Consider the following 26,789-nt stretch of genomic DNA (forward strand, 5'->3'; position numbering starts at 1 on the left):
CAGTGGGAACCTCAGAAAACCAGAGGCTCACGGCTCTGGTTGGCAGTTGTTCATTTCTGACCCGTTGGTGTTACTACTTGCGGAAGCATGCAATTCGGCGATAAACCGATAGTGTAATACAACGGAAGCTGACCAAATCACCTCGGGAAAAGCAAATCTGAGGTTCTCTCCCTACCTGGGCTCTGAAAACAAATGGGGAACAATGCTGGAAGGAAAGGGGCACCATAACTGCAAGGAAGAGAAAATTAATCAGACCTCTTCAAGACAAACTGCGTTCCTGGAAGCCTAGGAAGCCCAGCACGAAGAAATGGTGGCTCCTGCTCTTAACATCAGTGCGCCCAAGCTTCCTCTCCTTTCCTTGTAAGCTGCTGCTCCCTGCCTGCCTTCTCCCTCTGCCTTACTCCGGACATTCTGTTCCACTGTCGCTGCCCTAACTTCAGACTCCCTCCTACGACCCCAGGAGAGCACCCCCTCCCGCTGCCTGGGGAGGCTCTTCTCTGCTATGGTCTCGAGCTGGGCCAGCACATTGAGGTCATTGCTCTCCCTGCCAAATGACTGGGCTGAGTTCAGTTTGTCCATCTGTCTGAGCTTCATGGAAAACATGATTGTTGCTCTAAGCTCTCTATTATATGTCCTGCCTCAGCTCTGCTTTGCCTCTGCTTTTTTGTGTTTCGATCCCCACCCCCACCTCCCTGCCTTTTCTTTGCCGACTCTCACCAGACTGGAATCACATCTGTTTTCCAGCCTCTGCACTCTCACTGCAGAGCACATGGGCGAAGGGCAAGTTCTCAGTAAGGCAGGTCAGGAAGAGCAGGGTTTTATGCTCACATTTGTTCTAAACTGTGACTGGAACCCATGTGTCTCAGAGATGGAACACGTATGGCCCCTTTGGAGGAGCTGAAGGTGCTATTTCCTTAGTTCTGCTTAAATCCAATGCTCTCCCTTCCTCCCAAATAACTAGTTTCCTTCCTCCCCTCTTCCCTCCTCCGCTCCTTTCCCCCTCCCTTCTCTTATTTTTTCTTTTTCTAGTCTGTATTCTATTAACACGATCTGCTCTCTGTCTACCTGTACTCTCCTCTAATTTAGCTCCTTTGGTCTACATTGTTTATCTCCTGACAAGCCAACAGATTAACTTGAAACTTAGACACTTAAATGCGTACAAGGTCAATGATCCCTCAGATTTGAGTTTCTGTAATTCAAGTTTGTTCCCTCCAAAGTGGAGATATATCTTTTTTTTTTTTTTTTAACCAGTCAAAACCTCTATGTTTCTATGAATAAGAGCAAATACAAAGTCTTAAAAGCTCCTGGATCTGAGAAAGTTATCTGTATGTTACACGATGTGGGGAAAAGTATGGTTGGAGAATAAGGCCAGCAGAATGAAATTGGCTCCCAATTTCCTTTGGGCTTTGGATAGCATGTTGTCCATAAGATTCCAGAAACCAAGATGCTTAGCATAAGCTTAAACAAAGACAAAAGACAGAAGAAGGTTGGCATGTCCTCTCACAGAACTCCCTTACATTTCAAAAGGATTCAGAGAGTAGTGTATTTTTCAACTTTTCCTAAGCCTAAAGCAGCCAACCCTCCTCCTGGGCAAAGCTTATGTAGTGTCTGTGTTTGTTTGAAAATGGAATAAATAGGATGGGAAGGGAGGGGCGGGAGGGGCAGAACCACATTCTGGAATGCATGTGTCAAGAAAGAGGCAAAGAAAAAAGAGAAACACAGGGATATAAAGGAATTTGGTGGCGTTGAAGAGGTAAATGTCAATAAAGGAAGTGAGAGGGGAGGATGGCAGAATGATTCAAACATAGAAGATGGCCAGAGAAGGGGCAGACTGTGCAATGATGAGACGGAGCTACTTAGGTAAGGAGCCCAAGGAAAAGGAGGTGGGTGGAGGCTGGGGCCTGGGGCCAGGTTGCAAGAGGGAAAAGAAACTCATGGAAGAAAGGCACATGAGTGGGAGCCAGGCCTCCTAGGGAACGGCATATCACTCACTGGTGTGGTCATAACATTTGGAATGAGGGTGTGAGTGACTGCGAATCCCAGCCCCTTCTCAGTCCAGCCCCATCACACTCCTCTAGCCTGGCTTTCTCCCTCTCTGTGTCTCTCTCTCTCTCCTCACTTTCCCTCATCTCATTGTTTCAGAGTAGGCCAAATTTGAAGTCCTTCCCAGGGAGTGGCCCTGTTCATCTTATTCTCCAGCCAAAGTAGAAACAGCGAGAGAAGGAGAGACACGTTCAGCAGCCAAAGGACTCGGTGGAAAGAGCAGAGAAAAAGTACACAGTGAGTTGTTTGATTGTATATAACCCTAAACAGACAGAGGGAGTGTGTGCGTGCGTGTGTGTTTGTGCGTGGGTGAAGTTGAAATTGAAAGGCCGGAGGGGGGGCAATAGGAAATGCCACTGCCTTAGAATTGAGTGGATATCCCAATTATCCATGGAATTCAACAGGAGACACCAAGTTAAGCAGATGATATTAAAATAGCCACAGATATCAAAAGGGAAAATTAGACACTGGGGGATGAAGGAGGCCAAGAGTTGGGGCAAGCACAGACCATTTAGAACACAAAGTTTTCTCTGACTGGGCAGAAAAATGTAATGCGAGTTAGAATAATGGTAAGTGATCACAGAATAGAATTGGGAAAAGAATGCTGGGTGAACGAAAAGAGAGAAAGGGCTTGAGTCACATGGGGGACCAGGAAAAACCCTGGGAAGACAAGGAGAGTGGCCCTGCGGGTACCCCTGCCTGAAGTCAAAATGCTGATGTGTCCCTGAGCATTACAACCTCTACTCTCCCAACACCCCTGTCAGATATGCTGCTCTTGGGACCCAAGGTGCTTCTGTGTCTCACTGCGTTCATCATCCCCTCTGGTGAGTCCCTACCTTTGTTCTTTCCTCCCTACAATGCCAGCTCCTCAGCTATACGTGAGTGTGGAGGTGTAGGCTGGAGGGCAGGATGGAGGGGAAGTTGAAGAGGAACCACAGCAGGAGCGCCGGCTACTGAGTTCTAGAATAGCCATTAGAGAAATGAACAGGGGTGCCCGAGTGGCTCAGTCGGTTGAGCGTCTGACTTTGGCTCGGGGTCATGATCTTGTGGTTCGTGGGTTCGGGCTCCATGTCGGGCTCTGCGCTGACAGTGTGGGACCTGCTTGGGATTCTCTCTCTCTCCCTGTCTCTCTGCCTCTCCCCCACTCATGCTTTCTCTCTCTCTCTCTCTTAAAAATAAAAAAAATAAGCTTAAAAAATTTTAAAAAGAAAGAGAGGAACAGATTTATGTCTGAGAAGAAAGGGCTAGGAGGAGATGAGAGATGACCTCGGACCCATACTAACCATAAGAGGGTCGCACACATAAACGTACAGGCAAACAAACACCAAAGAAAAAAGAAATGGGCACACAATTGCGTGCACAAACATACAGAGATGGCTAGTAAGAAACTGGACCAAATTAAATTCATAAAGGGAACCCGTGGGAATATATACACTCCCACTTAATCAACACTGGCTCCTGCAACACACAAATATATCCACACGCACACAAAGAAACACGTGCCTAACCACACACTCAAGTAAAGTCACTGAGCTGGAAGAAGGGCCACGGAAAGCGAACCCTCTGACGTTGACGAAAGCCTACTCTATTTTATTTTCTCATTCTGCCAGATACAGACTGTGAGAAAATCACTTTTGAGGTTGTTCAGTAATGTAGCTCGTACAATGGAGGTTGTGATAGAACAGGGCACATTAGAAAGGCTGCTGGCCCCGTCTGCCCAATAGGACCCCACTCCTGCAGGGGATTGAGGGCAAGAAGGCACCCCAAGTCAGGGCTTGGCAAAGCAAGGCTTTGTTCCCAGGAACTTGTTTTTCTTTGAGTGTTTCCCTGTCAGCACTAACGGTCTGAGTAATTTTGAAATTTTTCATTTTTGTATTAAATAGGCTCCACGCCTAACGTGGGGCTTAAACTCACGACCTTGAGATCAAGGGTCGCATGCTCTACTGACTGAGCCGGCCAGGCACCCTTGATTTTGTATGGCACTATACAGAAATCCAATGCAGAAAAATCAAGTAAACGATTTTCCCATCATTTTCTGGTTCATCTTATAAAAGCTTTATGGGGTGTAGAGCTAGAGTCATTTATCCCTTTTCTCTTTCCTTTGCCACAGACTGGACACCACTAGGAGCCAATGGTCAACGAGGAGGTACGTAAACCCATGGATCCGGGCTCTGTGTGTATTTTTTATGTTTTGGTTATTGTGGTTTTTTTTTTTTTTTTTTTTTAGTATTTATTTAAGTAATCCCTACCCCCAATGTGGGGCTCGAACTCATGACCCCGAGATCAAGAGTCACATGCTCTTCTGACTGAACCAGCCAGGTGCCCGCACCATCTGCTGGGGTTCTTATCGGTATAATATGGATTAATGGTCCCAGTTAAAGAATCTGTAATATAAGAGAGAGACATATTGCCAATTTATAGGGAATAGGGTCTAATTCACCAGTTTCCAAAATCCTAATATCCTCTCAAAAAACTTCTTTTGTTTGTCAACTGAAATACCTTTCCCAAAACCTCCTCCATGACCATCCCTCATTTTTACTCTCCTATATATATATCTCTTAGCTTCCTCAGAAAATACCACTAACAACAGAAAGCATTTTCCCAACCATGTAACAACGGAGAAGCTAACTGACAGACAGGATAAGAAGCCATCTCAGTGCGACAGTGAAATTCTGGCACTGATGGATAGAACCCAAGTCTTGGCTTCCAAAGGGCCACTTCCTTCAGCTTGATGAAGGAAACTCCAATTAACATCTCCACTCTGCCTCCAGACAAACATAACTACAATTTATCTCTTACTTTCCCCGACCCTTGAGAGCCCATTAATGGATCATAAAATCAAATTAGCAGATCACAATTGGCCTTTTGTTTTTGATAAATTAGCATAAACTAAAACAAAAAAAGGAGTACTTTGCAAGTACATTGCAAGAGTAAAGCGGCATCATATAAATCTGGTTTCAATTTTCTATGCATACACTGGGGCACAATACAATTTCTTCCTGGGCATTCTGGTACAGTAGATAAAAATGTGGAAACATGGCATTTTTTTTTTTTCACTGCTGTGGGTAAAGAGGTCTGAATCCCTCAGTTTCTGAACCCACATCAGAGTTCTGAATTCATTTTTCTGGGCCCGTTACGGTCCAGTCCTTTTCCAGATGTTTGCGATGCTTCTTTAACAGAAATAGAAGATGTGCTAAAAACGCCTGCTTAAGATTTCTTTTCAGAGAACATTCATGAACCCTAAAGAAACATTTATACACTGGCTGCTCACGGATAGGGTGGGTGATCTGAGGAATACACGGGCAAACAGTACTCTATCCAGAAATTCGGAGGCGACAGCAAGGAAACACTTCCAACCCCTCCGCTCTCCCACTGGTTTGCTTCCATCTCTGTGAGTGGCTGGACTGGAATGTAGGACAGGAAGGGAACTGGTGGGATGGCACCGCGTCCTGGAGAGGCTCCACGTCCCTCACGGTTTTTGGAATGACTCGGGTTAGTGGTTTCTCAAATGTCCTGGAGGATTGCAACAGCCTTGGATTTTTTTTTTTTTTCACATTTATTTATTTTTGAGAGACGGAGAGAGACAGAGCGTGAGCAGGGGAGGGGCAGAGAAAGAGGGAGACAGAGAATCTGAAGCAGGCTCCAGGCCCCGAGCCGTCGGCACAGAGCCCGACCCGGGGCTCGAACTCACAAACCGTGAGATCATGACCTGAGCCGAAGTCAGACGCTTAACGAACTGAGCCACGCACGCGTCCCAGCTTTGGATTTCTTTTACCAAAATTTGTCCTGAAGTAAGGAAAGCTAATGTTCAGTGTTAAGAGATAAAAAGCCCCTTCTGTAGGATCTAATGACTTTATTTTTATTTTTTTAAGAGGATGATGTGGGGTTCTGGGTGGCTCAGTCGGTTGAGTGCCGGACTCTTGATTTTGGCTCAGGTCATGATCTCACGGTTCATAGAATTGAGTTTCCATCTGGCTCTGTGCTGAGTTGAGCTTGGAACCTGCTTGAGATTGTCTCTTTCTTTCTCTCTCACCTCTTGCTCCCCTCCCCCCCCCCCCCCACTAGGGCTCTCTCTCTCAAAATAAATTGCTTCAAAATGTTTTATTTTTCTTTGCCCTCTACCACAATGATCAATCGCTCTGGCACGCTTTATGAAAATGCTATTCTTTCCAGATTTAACCTGCCATTTAGACACTGACGGTTAAGGGAAAAAAGTCAAAGGAAACTACGTGAATTTGGTGACCCCTGGTGGGCAAAATGGATTGTGATGACAAGCCGTCTACAAGGAAGGATACTTCTAGATGGGATACTTACTGAATATTTAGACGCTGGGGTGCCTGAGTGGCTCTGTCAATTAAGCGTCTGACTCTTGATTTCGTCTCAGGTCTAGATCTCACGTTTCATGAGTTCGAGCCCCCTTTTGAGCTCTGTGCTCGGCAGCGCAGAGCCTGCTTGGGATTATCTTTCTCCCCCTCTCTCTGCCCCTCCCCTGCTCACACACCCTTCCTTTCAAACTAAGTAAACATTTAAAAAAGAAAAAGCAAAGTAACAAAGCTGTGTTGACATCTAAATATTGTTTAAGTTTGTTTATTTTGAGAGAGAGAGAGAAAATGCGAGTAGGGGAGGTACAGAGAGATCGAGGGAGAGAGAGAATCCCAAGTAGCAATCTCCATGCTCCGTTAACACAGAGCCAGGTATGGGGATCCATCTCACGAGCCAGGAGACCATGACCTGAGCTGAAATCCAGAATCTGACACTTAACCGACTGAGCCAGCCAGGTGCCCCTGTGTTTTAAAGCAGAGACAGACAGCTGGTTTTGGATAGTGCTGTTATTTGTAGTTTTGATACAGTTTGCTTGTTTATCCTAATAGATTCCACCTTAAAGCTGGGACCGCTTATTATTATGTCTCCTCCTGCCTTTACCTTTCAATGTTCAACTGCAAGGTCATTCTCTACTATCATTGGCATTTCCCCTCCACCCCCCCCTCACTTCACTTCTCACTGAGCATCAGAAAATCATCCACATCACCCTTTGGGAACACACTTATATGTAAGCGTTTCAGCAAACTGATAGCCAATTATGTCAAAATTATAATTATCATACTCAATGTCTTTGGTAAAGACAATTTTCATTTAATGAAAGTATTGCCAAGAGGCCATCAATCCATGGTACTTATAACAAGCTGTAGGACCTTGGGTAAATTTTTTGTCTGGCGCTCGATTTTATCATCTGTAAAAACAGATTTCAATGGTGCTTGGCGCATAGGAAACCCAAGCTAGCTGTATGCTTATTATCCGGTAGGACAACGAAATGATGTGATTCTTCTCTTCCTATGCTTAACCCGCGTATCATGAAGAAAGGGGGGTACCAGTGGAGGATTGTCTGACGGGCACAGAGGGGAAGGCACACAAAGGGAAAAGGATATTCTAGGCTAGGACTGTGTGGGTATATTCAGGGCAGTGGCAAAGCGTGACATCTGTTTGGGTTGCAGGGAAAGGACTTGGTTTGGGAAGCAAACAAAGAAAATCAACTGTGGGATACCCGCTATGTGTGGGCAGCCGTGCTGGACAGTTTCACTTCCTGGGAGTGCAAGAAGGGGAGGGGGACGGAGAGCGCCCAAAAAATATTTTCTGGGGGGGCACCCTGGTGGCTTGGTCAATCAAGCATCCGACTCTTGATTTCGGCTCGGGCCATAATCTGGCAGATCGTGAGTTCGAGCCCTCCCTCGGGCTCTGCCCTGGCAGGACAGATCTTGCTTGGGATTCTCTCTCTCCCTCTCTGTCCCTGCCCCGCTCGTGCTCTCAGTCTGTCTCTCTCTCTCAAAATAAATAAATTGGAAAAAAATGTTTTCTGATTTTTTTTTTTTTTCTCAGATGATGTGACTCAAGTGACTCCAGAAGCATTCACAGAAGATCCTAGTAAGCTACCCTTTTTATTTCTGTGCTTTCACACTGGGGCTAGAGGGACTGAGGGTGATGTCTGTAGGAAGATAAATGAAAGTTACAAGAGGTGAGTGGGTGCTCTGAGTTCAGGCAGACCCTAGTGTCCATCTTACCTACCACTGATGCTGTGAACCTGTCCGATCTTTTCTCTCCCATTTTCTTCTCTGAGAGTCCCTCACATTGGCCCAAGAGGTCACACTCTTTCACTGTGATTTTTCTTGCCTCCTTTAAGATCGTCCCTATACCCTCCTTCCCCTTCCCTCTTTGCCACTTTTGCCTCCTGCATTTTTTATTCTTTGTGTTATATGTTTGCAGACCTGGTGAATGAGCCCTCTACAGATGAAACAGGTAAGTTGTACTACAGATCTTTTAAAATGGCATGATTCTTGTTAATATTCACAACATTTATTCCAGCGTTTGAATTAATCCTGTATTTTTATCCCTGAGAAAGGGATGGAGGGATTGTGGGTGTTTTGTTCAGTGACAAGTGGGATAAAAGGAAAGAGTCCCACTCGTTTTCTGAAAAAGATGAAACAAAGTGGATTAATAGCTAACATAAGGCACGTGCAATAAAGGATACTGCCAGTAGGGCACATACTCTCCAAAAAAATATTCACCATTACTTCAGTTAACTCTATTCCCTTGGATATAATACACAAACCCCAGCCGTAGCCTTGACTTTGCCGTGATAACGTCCATTTTTCCACTCTGACTTCCTCCTTGCCAATTCAAAGCCCTCCTCACACCTGCTGTTTTGTGCCTTTTCAGTTCTGGCCGATATCGAGCCTTCCACAGATGACCTGGGTGAGTTCAGATCTGGGATCCCAGGGCCACTGGGGCCTTTCTGGGCTTTCCCCAGAGCCCATTACGGAAGGCGGTACAGCTGGTTAAGGTTCCTAAATAGCTACCACCACAGTTTGTGAAAATTCTTCCAACAGTTCAATTTGAATTAGTGATATTTTTGATCCCCTAGTAGGTCCAGGGAGGGACTGTACCAGGTGTCTGACGTACGAAATACCGAAGTGCGATATTCCCGTCAAAGTTTCCAAGACTGGATGGGTGAAGGCGAGATAAATATATACACAACTCGCTGCTTGGGAAGATAAAAGGAAACTTTCTAGAAGTAATGGTTGAACTGATTCTTGAAAGAATTGGAGCCAGCCAGGCAGTCGAAGAAGGGACAGTATGCACAAAGATGTGAACGCAAAATAAGTCTTGGCACACTGGAGAAACTGAGCTTTTTAAATACTCAGGGCAAAATCTATAAGGAATAAGTGGTAGGATGTAAGAAAAGGAGACAGAAACTAGATTACCTTAAAGAAATGGTTACTGAGAACCTGGTACTAGGTTTATAGGAATATAAATCAGGAACACAAAGGTGAACGAAACCGATATCCTCCTACAAGATATTTTTTGTCTAATACACAAGATAAACAAATGGCTGACTTTGACTTCATTCGGTTTCACAAAATGCCACAATGAGGATAAGCAAAAGAAGCTGTCCAAGATGCAAGAAAAGAGTCCCCCGGGTTAGGAAAGGCTTCCATGGAGGGCACAATGACTAAGTTGGTTCTTGAAAGACAAGTAAAAGTGAATCAAGTAAATAGGGAGAAGAGCCTTGGGGTAAAGAAAACAGTATGCGCAAAGGCTTAGGATAGAAATAAAAACCAATCGGAGAATAGTTTATACAAAGAAAGGTTCTCATCAGAGTTATGAATTAGAAACCCAGTCAAGATGCTATGGCAATAGTCCCAGTAAAAAGATGATCGCCTGAACTGAGGAAGAGGTAGTGAGAATTAAGTGTGAACTGTAAGTGAGAGGGGACTGTGGAGATGATGTCCAGTCTTCTATTGGGTAGCTGGTGGTACCATTCGCTGAAGAACAATTTGAATTGGTTCAAAGATAAGACAGTTTGAGATGCACTAGATTTGGGGGATCTTTGAAATATCCACAAACTCTTCCCTAAAGTGGCAGATGGATTTACAGGTCTGGAGCTTAGAAGAGATCTGGGCTAGAAGTAGAAGCTGGAGAATTCTCAGCCGAGAAGCCCGCAATTGCAACTAGGTAGATAAGACCACCCAACATATTCCTATAGTATCCTGTCTATAAACAACTCTTCCAATGGCATTTGTACACATCACTCCCATGGTTAGTGAATTCTTTCAACACTATTCCCTCCTTGATTTATTATTCATTCTACAAGTTAAGCCCGTGTTTAACTTGACCCTAGGTTGGGTTTGGCTATGGCTATGACTTTTGCTATTCTTTGCTGAATAACACTTTCATCTAAGAACCCATGATGGTGTATCTGATTTACAGAGAAGAAATTTTCCTTGATGAGCAAGAGCTTCTACAGGATAACAATCTCTTCTCTCCTTTGCTCTAGGATGAAGCCCTTCTGGGCATATGGCTTTTGTCCATACTAAATTTGCTTCTTAGCAACAACACAAAGCTACTCAAAATGCCATCAATTTTTCGATTCTAGAAGAGAGAGGAGAGAGGCAAAATCACATTTCCCATCCTAACTTCTAAATCTGTTCAGTTTTGTGGATCAAAGCAGTCCATTATGGGCTTTCTTTTAGAAGTTGCTAAAAGCATTATCAACCCATTTTTTCTCAATGGGTGCCCCATATGGGCCCCAAGTGAGGCAACATGGGTGCCTCACTTTTTTATTAATGGGTGCCCCATATGGGCCCCAAGTGAGGCCCCAAGGTTACAAAGGGAAAAGGATATTCTAGGTTACAGAGGTAGTAAGTTCTAGAACTCATGATAACTGAATGAAATTTCTGCCTTCCAGCTCCGGCCAATGATAAAAATACCACAGCAGGTATGATTGCCTTTTGCATGTCTTTTTCTTCAGCTTTCTTCTTGGGGATTCCTTATCTCCTTGTTCTTTGGTGGGTACTTGATGTACCTTCTAGTTTGCTTTCCATTCTTTCTCAAAGAGTATTTTTAATGCCCTTCATTCCTGCTCTCCTTTATGATCTCCTGTCCTCGAGGTCATGAAGAAAAGATGGGACCACTGTTGCATGATCCCAAAGCAGTCCTCTTCCTGAGCTACCTTTGGACTTTCTGTGGTGGTTAGTGTATTGGGAAGTGACTGCAAGGACAAGAGGACGATAGGTGTCATGGGCAAAGTTGCTTTCTGTAATGTACTGATGATTCTGATGTGCAGCTAGGACTGAAAACTACTGCAACGGAAACTGTGACCCACCTAAGAGTTCTTATTCTCCAGAATGGAGTCAGCAGCATTTCATTTCAGTTTGGTATTTCACACTGCCGCCTGGATAACCCTAGAAAGACTTTCCTAGAAGAACTCTCAGAGATTATTTTAGCTACTTCTGGGTCCAGGTAGGAAAGCACCTAAATTTTATTTCAGCCAGTTTCCTACTGTTCTGCTTTGTTGAACAGGAAGGGCATTCCCCACATTACAATGATCCTATGTAGAGACTACTTTGTATTTTCCCCCCCGCTCTCTGTACCTTCCTCCATGTCTTTAATGCTTTGTTCATGCCTCTCCCTGTTCTTTTGTATTGGACTTCTTCAGATTGCCGGGATGAAAAATTTGCTTGCACGAGACTCTACTCGGTGCATCGGCCAGTCAAGCAATGCATTCACCAGTTATGTTTCACTAGGTAAGGGATCCCAGGATGTGGAGAAATCGCCTTCCCTGGTAGTGGTTTCATGTCAGTAACTATGCAATGAGCACCCACTGTGGAACTTCAGTCTTTAGTGGCAGAGAAATTTTGGACATGACCCTCTTAGGGCGGTGCCAGATAGAACCTGGAGTCGGACTTGAGTTATGCGGAAAACAGACCGACTATTAAGACTAGATGTTAGAAGGCAAGGGAAGTGAGGGCTGGAGAAAGGACAGTCATGAGAGAAATACTGGTACAGTGAATCTATGACCCCATAGAAAAAGGCTGAAGCAAAGGATCCAGCTCTCAATGTCAGAAATAGTGAAGAGCAGTATTAGATAAGGCTTGACTCCAGGAGGAATGTGCAAAGCGTCCCCTTCCCTCCTCTGGGAGGGAAAAATCAGCCCAAAATACTTAAGGAAAGAAATCAAGAGAGGAGGAAAACAGACAGGGGAGAGTGGGGAGTACAGGAGCTGAAGAGGCACCCCTGGCCTATATACAGACTAGAGTTCTCCCTCCCGATGGTTTTTGCTGTCTCTTTCCTTAACCATGTTACTGGGACTCTGGCAGTTTACGACGTATGTACATCATCAACAATGAGATCTGCTCTCGTCTTGTCTGTAAAGAACATGAAGTAATGAAAGGTAAGATGATATCTGTTTTTTTAGTGGGGAGGGGCAATGATGAGAGAGGTAAATAGAGACGTGATCCTGATGGATCCAAGGTCTGGCTTCGGAGGAGGGCTTTAGGTCACCCCCTGAACTTCCATCAGTGCCTGCCCCACCAACTTGTGCTAGATAAGCAATCAAGGTAAAGCAGTGTGCTTCGTATATAAAGATAACCCTAAGGAAAATATCTTGGATCTCTTTTCAGCAAGATTGTAACTCCCAACCTTTCCCATAGATAGAGCTTTCTGAAGTTGGAACTGTTTTGGAGATCATTCACTGGAGTTCTAGGTGAAAAGGCCAAATCAGGATACCTGGCTGACTCAGTCTGGGAATTCAAGCCCCACGTTGGGTGTAGAGATGACTAAAACTCAATAAATAAAAACTTTTAAAAAAAGGCCAAGTCAGCCATCACAAATAATAGACTCTACTACCGGCAGCCATGTTCACAAATGAAAAAAAACCTCTCTAAAGGAAAAAAAAAAAACAAACTCCACTATTTGGAGACAATTGATGTTTGGACAGGGCCTATCAGTAAATACAAAACAGGACATTTAGAAGCTGGCTACATTTGAAACAGTTTATCAATTCCAGGAACTATTTACATTACTTAATGCAAAAATTCAGGGGTAGAGGAGGGTAGAAAAACCTGATAAAAACAATTAAAAGGGTCCAACGTGTGTGGTTATACACCGTGCATTGTGGGAACAAAGATACCTCTCACCTTCTCCCTGGCCAGCCCCAAACGATAAGTGTGGTTGGTGAAGGCACCACAGACACAGCCCTTTCTGACTCAACAGCCCGTCTTGCACGGAGCTGCTGAGTAAGAGCTGTAGTTGACTTCGCAGAAGGAAACTTGCTATTTGCCCCCATTGGCCTTGTGCAAGCCACCTGCAAGGGAAGCACCTTGAGACTGAGGATGAGTATTTGGGACTTAGGCACTTTCAAGTGTCTCAGGGGACTTACTAAAGTTAGCCATTTGCACACAGTAAACACTTAGATATATAGTGAATAATTGAATGTCACTTTTTTGCTATTTAATAAGCCCATGGTTAGAAGAATCGGGAGCTAGGCGTGTAGAGCAGCCTAAAATTCACCGGCCAGCCACCTGTGCTAGGTACTTAGCATACATTATTTTGTTTTAATACAACTATACTGTTGAGGCAGGTATTTCATGCTTCTTTTGCTGCAAGGGATAGTGAGGTTCAGAAAAGTTAAGTAACTTTCTAGTAAGCAGTAAATAACCAGTGAGCTGCAGATCGGGGGTTCTAATCCAGCTCTGTTTCTCTTCAACCTTTCACGAAAGCACACTGCTGTCTTCTCTTTCTCTCTTTTTTCAAAAGTTTATTTACTTAGAGAGAAAGAGAGAGAGAATGTATAGGGAAGGGGCAGAGAGAGAGAGAGAGAGAATCCCAAGTAGGCTCCGCGCTGTGAGCGCAGAGGGCAAGGCAGGGCTCGAACTCATGAACCGTGAGATCACGGCCTGAGCTGAAATCGAGAGTCGGACACCCAACCAACTGAGCCACTCAGAAGCCCCGGGTCTTCTCTTTCTCCCAAAATGCCAGCCCTTTAGGCATTATTCTCTGCTTCTCTTCTAGATGAACTTTGCCGTCAGATGGCTGGTTTACCCCCAAGGCGACTCCGCCGCTCCAACTACTTCCGACTTCCTCCCTGTGAAAATGTGAACGTGCAGAGACCCAGTGGTCTGTGATGATCAAGGAAGAGGAAGGAAGAACATGTGGGTGGGAGGAAGAGAATGGTCTAACAAGAGCAACCATTGTCAGCTAACCCATAGACATTAGTAGTTCTTAAACCAATCCCTTTGTAGTGTCTAGCTTTGGCCCCCACTCCCTGATTTATTACCCAGACCGATAACAAAGTCTATATTATAGCATGGTTTTGTTGCTTCTCACTACCATAGACATAGTAGATCAATGATAACCAAGTGGCTTATGTACAAACAGTCTACATACGGTTTCAAAGGAAAATAAACGTGAGGTTAATATTTACAATTTGAATCTGTCTGAAATAGATCTTAGGGAGGAAGAAGCTGTCACTAGTTTGGCCACAGGACTTCATTTCTTTGATTTTCAAGCATGTCCTAGATTAACTCCCCATTTGCAAGTTCCTCTTTACTCTTATGCTAACTATTTTGCTGGATTTGCCTGGCGGGTCTTCCGGAAGAGTCATGGTAATTTGCGTAGTCCCAGAGATTTCTGAGGCCAAGAGTTAGACAATCCTACCGGCAATATCTAAAGACCCAAGATGAAATCTGCTAAGGCTGAGGCTAAAGAGGAGTAGGCCAAGCATGGAACTTGGACTCATGGTTCCCTATTCAATTTTTCATGCGGTTGTCCCAAACAGGCAAGTAGGGCTAAAAAGTCCTATTTACTTACTCATTTATGGTCGTGTGGGGTAGGGGTTAGCCCACCTTCCCAAATTAATTAGACAACTTAATGATGGTGTGAATTTCCTTGGCTACTCCTTTCACCCCATTACTAAACGAAATCTGTAGAGATTATTGTGCAAATGGATTCTGGAATAGCCTGATTGGGGCCTTAAGAAGGACATTCAGACCTCATCTTTAATGGGCAGACAAAGTTTACCTAGTGGTTTATAAGAAAGAATAAAAGAAATAATATTCAGACAACCTACATTCTTAAGACATGCTGCCACACTAGGCCCTGGTAAAAGTCCCCATCTTTACCACGACAAGGTTAAGTTTATGTGAGTTCTAAGGTTTTTTAATTCTGTGATTTAAGATTTAAATGCATTATTCATATTTCTGGAAGCCTAGATGCAATCTGATTCACAACCACCATGTCTGCTTTATGAGGGGAGAGATATCCTATATTAGGAAGCAGTCCACAACGTAATAGAAAAAAATCCCATTGTAAGTGACCAATTACAGATTGTAGATCCTTCTACCTGAAGAACTTAGCAACTTTCCACAGAGGCCAATGAAATTCAAGTAGGAAATAGAGGAATTTGAGGCAAGTTATACACCACAGAATTCCACTTGGTAGTGTTGGATCCTTTTCATATTGTAAGAAAACGGTAAATGAGGATGAAACTCTGGAGGTTGAGAAACAATTTAGCCTAATGGGATTTGCTCAGCTGATTGAAGAGAAATGCTAGGAAAGACCAAAGCATGTAATCTCTCCTCCACAGCCTCTAAAAGTAAATTTGCTCATATATAGACAGACACGTTGAATGCATATTGTAACCACTGTAGAGAAAACTCACAGGCAGAGTTTCCAAGAATCGTTTAAGAATCTCTCCACGAACGTGACCCTCCAACGGAGCACCTCAATCCCAGGATTGTGTATATTGCAAATTAAACACTCTAAAATAAATGTTTCTAATTTCCTCCTCAGAAAAGAGCGGTCTTTGATCTGTTTCTTTTTCTCTTCTATGTTTAGAAAGACCCCAACTGATGTTTTCATCCCCCTTGGGGAAAGGGAGTACCAGTATCGCTCTCCACTATTCTCTATTGCACCCTTCCTACAATTTTGCCATTGGTTCTCCCAACACTCCAATTTACTCTCCTCCAGAAAACTCCTCAATTCACCAGAAAGTTCCTTTTCTTTCCTGCTCCGTGTGACAATCTTTACCTACCAACAGTCTTGCTAGGTAAAGCTTCATGCTTCACTCCCTTCTCTTTTGCTTGATCATGTGCCAGTGTTTTCCATTTCTCATTGTTCTTATGTGATTGACCTTTTTTTTTTTTTTCACTCTTGACATATAAACCAACACTTCTTTTTTCTGTAATGTTTATTTTTGAGAGACAGAGACAGAGTGTGAACGGGGGGGGGGGGGGGGGCGCAGAGAGAGAGAGACACAGAATCTGAAGCAGGCTCCAGGCTCTGAGCTGTCAGCGCAGAGTCCGATGCAGGGCTCAAACCCACGAACCTCGAGATCACTACCTGATCCGATGTCAGACGTCTAACTGACTGAGCCACCCAGGTGCCACCAACATTTCTAACTTGCTTCCCATTCTGTCTTTCCTCCACAACTTTCCCCTAAGGACAGTCCCAGGTCAGTTTCAGGATGTTGTTTTGGTCCTGTTCTTTCCCCGTTTACCCTTGCCCCCTGGCAGAATTTCATTCACCTCCTTTTTGTTGTTTTTTACCCTTGCCCCCATTTCAGGTTCCTGATGCTCTAGTTTTCGTCTCTGGTCACTTTCTTGAAAGGATTTGCAAGCCTTGTTCTCTTTTAGGCATTAATATTATCCCTTTCCTGGTGAGCACAAATGACCATATTTTATAGCAAGGAACTTACAGTTTGATGAAAAATGATTCTTTGAAACAAAACAGTGCAACTTTAATGTCGGAACTAAAGGATTTTGTGAAAGTATCTCCAGGCAATTTTTGAGATTGTATGCCTTCCTGGCACCTTGAAAGATGGCAGCGTCATCGGCCTATCCATGAAGTCTACTCTTGTTTTCTCTGCCCAGATTGAGTTGATCTGGCTCTGAGCCTAACTTTTTCTATAAAACATGCTTATGAAAATTCTCCTTTCTCCTTGAATGGGAAAAATTCAAGTGTGCACTGTACTCTAAATATAGTTCCATGCACACTTTCTCTGAGTATTCTTTTGACTCACAGGCAGATGGTGCGAACCCCAGCTGGTCTCCCCACTTCTGAGCCTTACTTTTGATGACATCAAGTAGTATATGTTGCTAGCCACAAGCTCCTCCCTCCTCTGCTTCGGGGTGTTTGTGTGTAACCAGATATGTTACACCCGGTCAGAGGCGCAAACAGCTTGCAACCTCTAAGGCTCTCCTTCCTTCTGTACCGAAGCAACCGTAAGAAAGAATTCTGAGAAGAAACAGAAAAGAAGATAGAAAAGCATCAGACAAGGGGAGTCAGCGGATGGGAGAGTAAGGACAGGTTGACATGAAGACAGGGGACGAGGATGCTTGAAGACGGGAATTCACAGATCTGATGGGAAAAGGGAGTGCAGTGAAAAGGTTCTGAGAGACCTGGAACTTTCACAGGGTAGAATGGAAAGACATCAGGGGCACAGTGGAAGGGAGACAGGACTGTCCTTATGGATTTGTCCCCTCCTGGAGGCAAAGATTTGGTTAAAAATACAGAACTCCAATCAAAATCAAAATCCTGTATCATTTAGCATTTTCACTAACCAAACATCAGGGAAAGTGACTTGTTGAGGTTCTCTGCGGTAGAGAAAGGAACGTGTGGCTACAGTTTTTTTCTTTCTTTTTCTTTTTCTTTTTTTTTTTTTTTTTCTCTCTAAAAACCAGTCAAGCAGAGCCAGAAGCAGCAGTCAGACGACAACTTCTGGGCAGAACCTAAGATGGAAAAAGCAAATGCTGTTTATATAAATAGAGGTGCAGAACCGTAACTTCCTGTTGACAAAATAAGCTTCACTTCACCTCAAACCCTCAATTTCTTTTTTAAATAGTTGATAAAGGCTTTTTTTTTTTTTTCGTCCTTTCAATTTGTCCGATCACTTTCAGCAAGGTTCTGGTTTTTTCCTAAGCCAGGGGTCCTGCATTTTTGGTCTCTATCTCTGGTATTTTTTTTTCCTCTCCCTTTTCCTTTCTTCTGTGGGATTACCTTGTCATATATTTGTACTATTAGCTTTATGGGGTACATTATTAAATTTACATAATAAGCCATGAGGATTGAGTTCAGGATGATCTCCTAAATTTGTATGAGATTCACCTCCTCTCCTAACCACCCCCCCAAAATAAGGAACAGATGAGCTTTGAGCAAATATAAGGAACTGTTTAATGGAAAATAACAAGAATGATACTTAAGGGATTGATGGGCATTGAGATATCAACTGTGTCATTAAATACTGTTTCCTAATATGGTGTTCTGTTCCTAAAGGTCAAGCACAAGGAGTTACAATGAAGAATAATGAGGACTGCACAGAAAAACACTTCTTCCATTTGTATAAAATTACATCTATCTATCTATCCATTCATTCCTGAAAATTGCTGCAAGTTTGGGAGGAAGAGAAAGTTTTGGGTTTTGTTTTGTTTTGTTTGTTTTTTAGATTTTGTTGATTTAAGAAATCTCTATGCCCAACACGGGGCTCAGACTCACAACCCCGAGATCAAGAGTTGTAAACTCCAGGGACTGAGCCAACCAAGTGCCCCCCAAAAAGTACTAGTAATACAAAGAAGCTTATGAAAATGGGTAATGTTGACCTCAAAATCAACACATGTTGAAAACAAAAATTGCTTCGTATCTCACAGAAACGGGGATGGAAAGATCTGGCACAGTGTAATAAGTGGTAAAGTACAATATTTCATAAAATAAATTATAACTTGAATTTGTAAGTACAATTCCTTAGAATCATAATAGGTTCTAATGACGGGGGGCAGGAATAATTTCTCTCCTGCCACACAGCAACTAAAAAATAGATCATGGAGCACCTAGGTGGCTCAGTCGTTTGAGCGTCTGGCTTCAGTTTAGGTCATGATCTCATTCATGGTTTGTGGGTTCAAGCCCCGCATCGGGCTCTGTGCAGACAGCTCAGAGCCTAGAGCCTGCTTTAGATTCTCTGTCTCCCTCTCTCACTGCCCCTCCCCCGCTCACACGGTCTCTCTCTCTCTCTCTCTCTCTCTCCCTCTCAAAAATAAACATTAAAAAATATATATATATCATCTATGCATGGGTCATCTACACTCAAATCAACATGGTTCTAGGTATAATAATATATACTTATATATTCTTGTTCATTTTCTTTTCTTAAGGTTTACTTATTTCTTTGGAGAGAGAGAGCATGCGCACACAGGGGAAGAGCAGAGAGAGAGGGAGAGAGAATCCCAAGCAGGCTTCATGATGTTAGTGCCACCAGGGGCAGATCTCACCAACCATTGAGATCATGACCTGAGTGGAAACCAAGATTCAGGAGCTCAACCAACTGAGCTGCCCAGGAGCCCCCATCTTGTTCGTTTTAACATAAAAGAATCCGTGTTTGTTTCAGGGCCAGTTCTGATGTAGCACTCACTGTGTGTGTGTTTCTGAGTGAATGGCTTCTCTACTGTAAATTTATGGGAGTACATCTACCTTACGAGTGGTTCTGAGAATTAACAAGGTCATGTATTCAAAATGTTTAGCACCTATAATATTACATATTTAAGAAAACAATACGATTTTTTCCGCTTAAATGCACTGCTGTCTTCCTAACTGTTCTTGACCAGGGTGACTCTTCTGTTCTTTTCCTTGTAACATAATGAGATAACCCATGCTGACTCACCACTGAGCAGGAGGGTGGGGAAGCCTGCAAAGGGTGTTTAATATCACCAATGCCAGTTTCTCTACAGTTTACAGTTTCTAACTTTAAATTTTTTCAGCATCCAAAATCTTCTTTTATTTTTTTTTAACGTTTATTTATTTTTGAGACAGAGAGAGACAGAGCATGAACGGGGGAGGGGCAGAGAGAGAGGGAGACACAGAATCTGAAGCAGGCTCCAGGCTCTGAGCCATCAGCCCAGAGCCCGACGCGGGGCTCGAACTCACGAACCACGAGATCTTGACCTGAGCTGAAGTCGGACGCTTAACCGACTGAGCCAACCAGGCACCCCACCAAAATCTTCTTTAATAAGTCCGTGCGATCTGGGGTTAGTTTTTGTATCCCTTGGCAGGCCCCTCCGTCTCTGGCACATTCCGCCCTTGGAATGCACTTTGGGTTTGGTGTGGCTGTGTTGGGTTGGCAAGACCTTGCCCAAATGCCTGTACACCTCTTGGCCCTTTCCAGGACGGCGCCACAGCCCTTGGGGGAGTCCGGGGCCAACTGGTCGAAGGTGAGGATCTTGCCCCGGCCTTGAGGACAGGGCCTCAGGGGCAGCTGTACGCGCGCACTACCTTGGGGACATGCACGTCATCCGTTATTGTCCCTACAACCACAGCTGTTTTGTCATCTCGGCCAGGAAGGTTCAATTTCCAATGGTCTGGGAAGGACTGAGGCGACTGGTTGGTGCGACACAAACCTGTTCATTACAACTCTGTTGAAGGTGTAATTGCCTCATCTGACCAGAAACCTATTCAGCTCGCCCAGCCTCCGGCAGATGCTTGTGTTCCTTGCGCTCAGGTTTCCCGACCTTGTGGCAGATGGCAATTCGCAGGATGCGACCTTTGACCGCAACAATCCCCCCCCAGACTAAATTTAACTTTATTTATTTAAAAAAATTTTTTGGGGGGCGCCTGGGTGGCTCAGTCGGTTAAGCGTCTGACTTCGGCTCAGGTCACGATCTCGTGGTCCATGAGTTCGAGCCCCGTGTCGGGCTCTGTGCTGACGGCTCAGAGCCTGGAGCCTGTTTCGGATTCTGTGTCTCCCTCTCTCTGACCCTGCCCTGTTCATGCTCTGTGTCTCTCTGTCTCAAAAATAAATAAACGTTAAAAATAAAATTAAAAAAAAAATTTTTTTACTGGTTATTTTTGAGACAGAGAGAGAGAGAGAGAGAGCACAAGTAGGGGAAGGGCAGAGAAAGAGGGAGACAGAATCCAAAGCAGGCTCCAGGCTCTGAGCTGTCAGCATGGAGCCAGATGTGGGGCTCAAACTCACGAACCCTGAGATCATGACCTGAGCCAAAGTCAGATGCTTAACCAACTGAGCCACCCAGGTGCCCCCTACGATTAACTTTAAATTTTTCTTATCAGGTTTTCTTTCTTCCTTCCTTTTCGAAGATCATATTTCATTCTGAAAGCAGACCCCAAGAGGTGGATATGTAAAGGGATCATTGCTCCTATGATTCCATTGCTGACTGGAAACAAGATTTTGAGAAGCCAAGTTTGAGTTCTGCAAACTCCCTAATATTTAGTGTCACGGAACCACAGCTGAACTTACACATTCTAAAACTTAGGTTCATGTTTGTTCCACTGCAAAAAGAAGATTCAGAGACAAAGGTGTTTAGAAATCAGAAATATTTGGCCTGCCAAAGGTTTGTGTAAGAGTCTAGACTTAAAAAAAAAAACTGGCGGGGGCACCTGGGTGGCTCTGTCAGTTGGGCGTCTGACTTCAGCTCAGGTCATGATCTTATGGTTCGTGAGTTCGAGCCCCACATCGGGCTCTGTGCTGACAGCTCAGAGCCTGGAGCCTGCCTCGGATTCTGCGGCTCCCTCTCTCTCTCTGCCCGTCCCCTGCTCACACTCTCTCTCTGTCTCTCTCAAAAATAAAGAAAACGTTAAAAATATTTTTTTTAAAAAGCATGCATAAAAAATACAGTATATTTCAAAAAAGAAAACAGACTCCTGAGGTAACTAAAATTTACTAACAGTCTGTTCCTGGTGGAAAATCCACAATTTTAAAAAACATGATTACCATATTCTCAAAGGCTACCTTCAGACGTCACCTTTGCCAAAGATAGGGATACAACTGCTGTTGCTAGAGGCAAGTCATTTACAGGAGACTGAAGGCTGTATTTATTTTAGACAATAGAACTAGATGGTACAACGCTGCAAATTTCTTTTGTGTATCTCAGGGTGCAGAACGTTATTTTGCCTGCTGAGGAATATGATGTGTGCTCCCTTATTCAACGTAGAGGCTGAAAGAAGGTGTCGCTTGCTTTCACACACTGCCATTCACTACTCAGGAACTAGGTTACTTGGGAATTGTTTGCATACAGCCAGTTCTTGAGAGCTATGAGTCTGGCCAGAAGAGAGAAGGGGGGAAATGCCAAAGAGGTTCATAGTTTTTCCTCTTCTAAGAGGGATACAAGAGAATCCATATGTTTGCCGACCAGTCTTTTAATCATTGTTTTTATTATTATATTTTTAATGCCATCAGGAAATATAACAAGTGTTTCAGAACACCAACTCTGGAGCTAGACCATGGGGGTACAAATCCTAACTCTGCCATGATGACTGTCACCTTTCAGTTTCCTCATCTGGAAAAGGAGAACCCCGGGGGTACCTGGGTAGCTCAGTCACTGAGACTCTTGATTTTGGCTCATGTCATGATCGTGTCTTGGGATCAAGCCCCCACATTGTTCACGAGCTCTCTCTCTCTCTCTCTCTCTCTAAAATATAAATAAATGGTTGCTAACTTTATTTAAAAGGGGGGCGAGGGAGAACTCAATGACACCAAACCCTGGATCATTGTAAGATTAAGTGCATCAGATGGTTAAAAGACCTGAAACATTGAGAACTTTTGACTATCAGTGCCTGGCACAGTGCTGGGGATCCAAAGTTGAGTAAGCCATGCCCTCTGCCCTCAATAAGATCAGAGTTGCTTCTTGGTTACTCAACTCGTTTCTTTCTGCTTTGAATAACCACTTTTGCCACATACAATGGCATACATTTGTTTTCTTTTTTCAGATTTCATTTCTGATTAGAAATAAAACAATGCTTTAATTTATACTGCAAATGTATTGTGTTTCCTCCTGTTCAGAAACTACGGGCACTTAATTCTGTGCAGTCATGCCCACGGCCTTCACTTTCCCATTAGCACCGGCTCCCTAAGTGTTGGTCAAATGAACTTGGCATTTACACCTGAGTTCTTCCCTCCTATACCCACTACTATTCGTCTCCTCTGTCCCTTTACTTCCCTTACTTATGGACTCTCTCCTCTGCTTATACATACTAATGGCTAACGGCATGCAGGAAGAGAGAATAGCCGTGTCATCATTCTCATCCATTTCCTGGCTGTTTAGTCCCTTCAGTCTCTGAATTAATCCACAATTTTTTTTTTCAAATGAGGTGAAATTCGCATAACATAAAACTATTTTAAAGAGGACGATTCAGGGGTGCCTGGCTGGCTCAGTCAGAGGAGCGTGTGACTCTTGACCTCCGGGTCTTTAGTTCAAGCTCCACATTGGGTGTAGAGCTTACTTCAACAAACTTTTTTTTTTTTTTTTTTTTTTTTTTTTAAGAGTACAGGGATGCCTGGGGGCTTAGTTGGTTAAGTCGACTCTTGGTTTTCGGCTCAGGTCATGATCTCACAGTCTGTGCCCCACATGGGGCTCTGTGATGAATATGCAGAGCTTGCTTTGGATTCTCTTTCTCTCTCTCTGCCCCTCCCATGTCTCTCTGTCTCTAAATAAATAAATAAACTTATTAAAAAGATACTAAAAAGTACAATTCAGTGACATTCAGTACATACATTATATATATCCAGTAATAAAATATTATCGCTGCAGAAGAGAACTCCATATCCATTATGCAGTTACTTCCTATTCCTCTTCCTTCTAGCCGCTGAGCAAGCACCAATCTGCTCAGTTGGTTAAGCATTTGACTTAGGCTTAGGTCATGATCTCACAGTTCATGAGTTCGAGCCCCGCTTCGGGTGAGCTTGAGCCCCACTTCTCTCCCTCTCCCTCATGGGATTCTCTCTTTCCCTCCCTCTCTGCCCCTCGCTCACTTGCGTCCTCTCTCTCTCAAAGACAGGAAGAAAGAAAAAGAGAAAAAAGAAAGAAAGAAAAAAGAAAAGAAATTACAAAGAAAGATTATCTATACGGGGCATAAACAGCTAATTACAGAGCTTATTCAAGATAACCGTCTCAACAGGGAGCCCTTGGACTTTACTTTTTTTAATGTTCATTTATTTTTGAGAGACAGAAAGAGATACGGCGCAAGCTGGCGAGGGGCAGGACGAGAGGGAGACACAGAATCAAGAGCAGGCTCCAGGCTCTGGGCCGATAGCACAGAGCTCACGTGGGGCTCAAACCCATGAACTGTGAGATCATGACCTGAGCCAAAGTCGGACACTTAACCACCCGAGCCATCCAGTCACCCCAGGACTTTTCTTCTTTTTATGCTATAGCCATACCTCCTCTATGGAGCCTGTGGATGGAGGTCTAAAGTAACCAGGATGTGTGGGAGGCAGGACCATGTTGAATAAATTAACCAAGTATTGAGTGTATTGAATGGGTTGGTGGTGTTTTTTTTTTTCTAATACTGCTGATGTAGTATCTCCCAGTTCCCCTGGTAAAGGGAAGAGATCTTTGTTGGTACTTTCAGCCAACGTATGGGTGAGTGGAGGAAGAGAAAAGATGTGGGGGTAATGGGGGAGGAGGAAACCAGGCCACAGAATTTGGAGTTGCTGATATCAAGTAGTTTCTCAAATCTCATCAACCCTACCGAGTTTAATTAAATCAAGGGGGTTGTGATTTAATTACTGGAGACAGAACAATTATTGAGAAGAAAAGGCAATGATCAGCAAAGACCCTACAAAAGAAGAGGAAGAATTTGCCAGTATGGTGCCAGGACTCCCATAGCATAGACGGTAATTTGATTTCAACTGTCAGGGACTATTTAGAGAGAAACAGAATGACAATTCTACAGATAACATATTGTCCCTATAATGCTACACTTTCTTTACAAACTGTCTCTTATCCCTTTCAGAGCTATTTTGTCAAGATTGGAATCATCATTCCTTAGATTACATCACTGAGCAAACAAATAACATGGGATTTGGTCTTTGGTATGCACCTACCCACAAAAAGAAAACAGATCTCTGTTATTTAGAGCATCTCTAATTTTCCCTGGCATTTCAATGGACTAAAAAGCAATGAAGCAAACACACACCAATTTTTCAAAACTATATGAGGTCATACACACCCAGAATTTTAGACAGAAGTCGTACAAACACAGAATTTCGGAGCTGGGAGAGATGTGAGCTCTTCTAGGGCAATATTTTTCAAAGCCAGGTTCCCAACAGACCACCTGCTTTGGAATGAATGGCCGCTTGTCAGAAAGGCAGAGAACCTGGGCTGGATTCCAGACTCACTGAATAAACTCTTGAGGGATTAAACACTGGAATGTGCAGTTTTCTACACTCACTCACACTGAAGTGTGAGAACCTCCAAACTCCTCACTCACATTTAATTACCAATCACAAAACCATGAGCTCCCATGACGTGCTGAGGATCACAATTGATAGTTTTGAAGTGGCTGGCCTTCTAAACGTATTAGTTTTGTAAGATAATCTTTAATAAAGCCAGTTCCGTACAGACTATGTTCCATGCACTAGGCCACATGCAGAGCCCCTTGCTTGTATCATCTTTAAAATTCCAGCCAGCTGTGAGCCTCAGTGTGCCTGTCTGAAAACTGGGATAACAGTCCCTACTTCTCGGCTATAAATAAGATAATTCACGCAACACGCTCAGCACAGAACCTGGTATGAGCTGCACGCACAGTGAAGGACAGCGATGACTACTATTTTTTTGTTCACACTTCACACGTGGGGAAACTGAAACACAGTCAGACACCTTGCTAGGAAATAGTGACGATTCGGGTCTTAACGTACTTGCTTTCAAAACCTAACTTTTCCCACTGCTCTATGCTATTTTTCATTATGTGCATGATCAATGAAGCTTCTTTAGCCATTTTTCCCAGCAAAAATAGCTCTTTTTCTTCAGCCCTCTGCCCAGCCCTCAGGCTTTTGACGAATACTTGTTTTTTTGTTCTCTCAACCTCAGTGAGTCCTGGGCAGCTGCGCGGCAGAAGCTGAGTGAGTAATTCCTGTATGTGTTTAAAGGTCCTTCCCTCTGCTTCATACCCCAGAGAAATTCAGTGATGTGTCTGGCCGCCAACTGAGAAAAACAAAAATCAGGAAATGCAGAAGTTGAAGCACTCCAAAAACCGCACTTTCACCCACACGGATCCCTTTTTTGGGCTTTTTCAAAAACAAGAAAGTATCATATTGAACAATCTACCTGGTGTCCAAAAATAGTGGCCTGGGGAGTCATTATCTGAGCATCTTGGCCCTCAGACCCGGGAATGTATGCCCTGGAAGATCCCCAGGGGGCCTGCTGGCCTCACACGCTGGCCAGAATGAAACCTCACCTTGGGCTAACCATGCTGAAAATCAGCAGTGGTGAAGTCCAGATGTCCAAAACTTCACACAGCCATGAGAGGTACAATTTCCAAGTCATATTGTGTTTGTTAAAAATAAACTGACCAGGTTGTCCTGTGGTTTTTCAAGAGAAGCTGGTGAAGGGAGCAGGTAGCTAATAAGGAAAACAAGTTTTAAAAACAGCATGATGAAACCCCACAAAATTGGCTTTTTAATCACACTAACTCCAAATGCCTGGGAATGAAAAATGCTATTGTAATTATAAGAGAGTAATTTTCCTTCCTTTAAAAGAAAAACAGGGAAAACGGCTTTCTGGGGGAAAAAAAAATGTTACTCTCGGTATGCTGGACAAATCACACTTCTTCAATAGCTTTTTAAAAATTAAGAAAAAAAATTTTTTTAATGTTAAATTTTTTTGAGAGGGAGAGAGAGAGACAGAGAACAAGTGGGGAAGGAGCAGAGACGGAGACCCAGAATGTGAAGCAGGCTCCACGCTCCGAGCTGTCAGCACAGACCCCGACACAGGGCTCGAACTCACCGACTGTGAGATCACGACCTGAGCTGGAGTCAGACGCTTAGCTGACTGAGACACCCTGGTGCCCCTACACTTTTTTTTTAATTTTAGAGAAACAAGGGAGAGGGGCAGAGAGAGGGAATCTTTTTGTTTTTTTTAATCTTTTTTACATTTACTTATTTTTGAGAGACAGAGTGAGACAGGGCACAAGCC

The 26,789-nt window shown here is 43.7% G+C and overlaps 1 protein-coding gene and 1 pseudogene across 4 annotated transcripts; one reads left to right on the plus strand and one right to left on the minus strand.

Annotated features, from left to right (window-relative positions):
* The first annotated feature begins 1,746 nt into the window (after positions 1 to 1,746).
* Positions 1,747 to 14,301, plus strand: MFAP5 (microfibril associated protein 5). Of its 4 annotated transcripts, XM_019464579.2 has the most exons (11): positions 1,747 to 1,860; positions 2,143 to 2,280; positions 2,808 to 2,867; positions 4,154 to 4,189; positions 7,918 to 7,962; positions 8,302 to 8,334; positions 8,755 to 8,790; positions 10,784 to 10,813; positions 11,534 to 11,621; positions 12,195 to 12,268; positions 13,888 to 14,301. In XM_019464579.2, exons 3-11 carry the CDS (start codon positions 2,810 to 2,812, stop codon positions 13,998 to 14,000), a joined length of 513 nt encoding a protein of 170 aa, XP_019320124.1. In that variant the 5' UTR covers positions 1,747 to 1,860; positions 2,143 to 2,280; positions 2,808 to 2,809; the 3' UTR covers positions 14,001 to 14,301. The 4 variants fall into 4 exon arrangements, with proteins under 4 accessions (XP_019320124.1, XP_019320126.1, XP_019320125.1 ...); XM_019464581.2 differs by lacking the exons at positions 1,747 to 1,860; positions 8,755 to 8,790 and having other exon boundaries at positions 2,050 to 2,280; XM_019464580.2 differs by lacking the exons at positions 1,747 to 1,860; positions 8,302 to 8,334 and having other exon boundaries at positions 2,050 to 2,280.
* Positions 14,302 to 19,890: 5,589 nt separating this feature from the next.
* LOC109276155 (ribosomal protein L18-like) lies at positions 19,891 to 24,097 on the minus strand (annotated as a pseudogene).
* Between the last annotated feature and the right edge of the window lie 2,692 nt (positions 24,098 to 26,789).

The sequence above is a fragment of the Panthera pardus genome, unplaced genomic scaffold (genome assembly GCF_024362965.1).
Source record: "Panthera pardus isolate Hobbes unplaced genomic scaffold, ASM2436296v1 HiC_scaffold_6, whole genome shotgun sequence".
Lineage (NCBI taxonomy): Eukaryota > Metazoa > Chordata > Mammalia > Carnivora > Felidae > Panthera > Panthera pardus.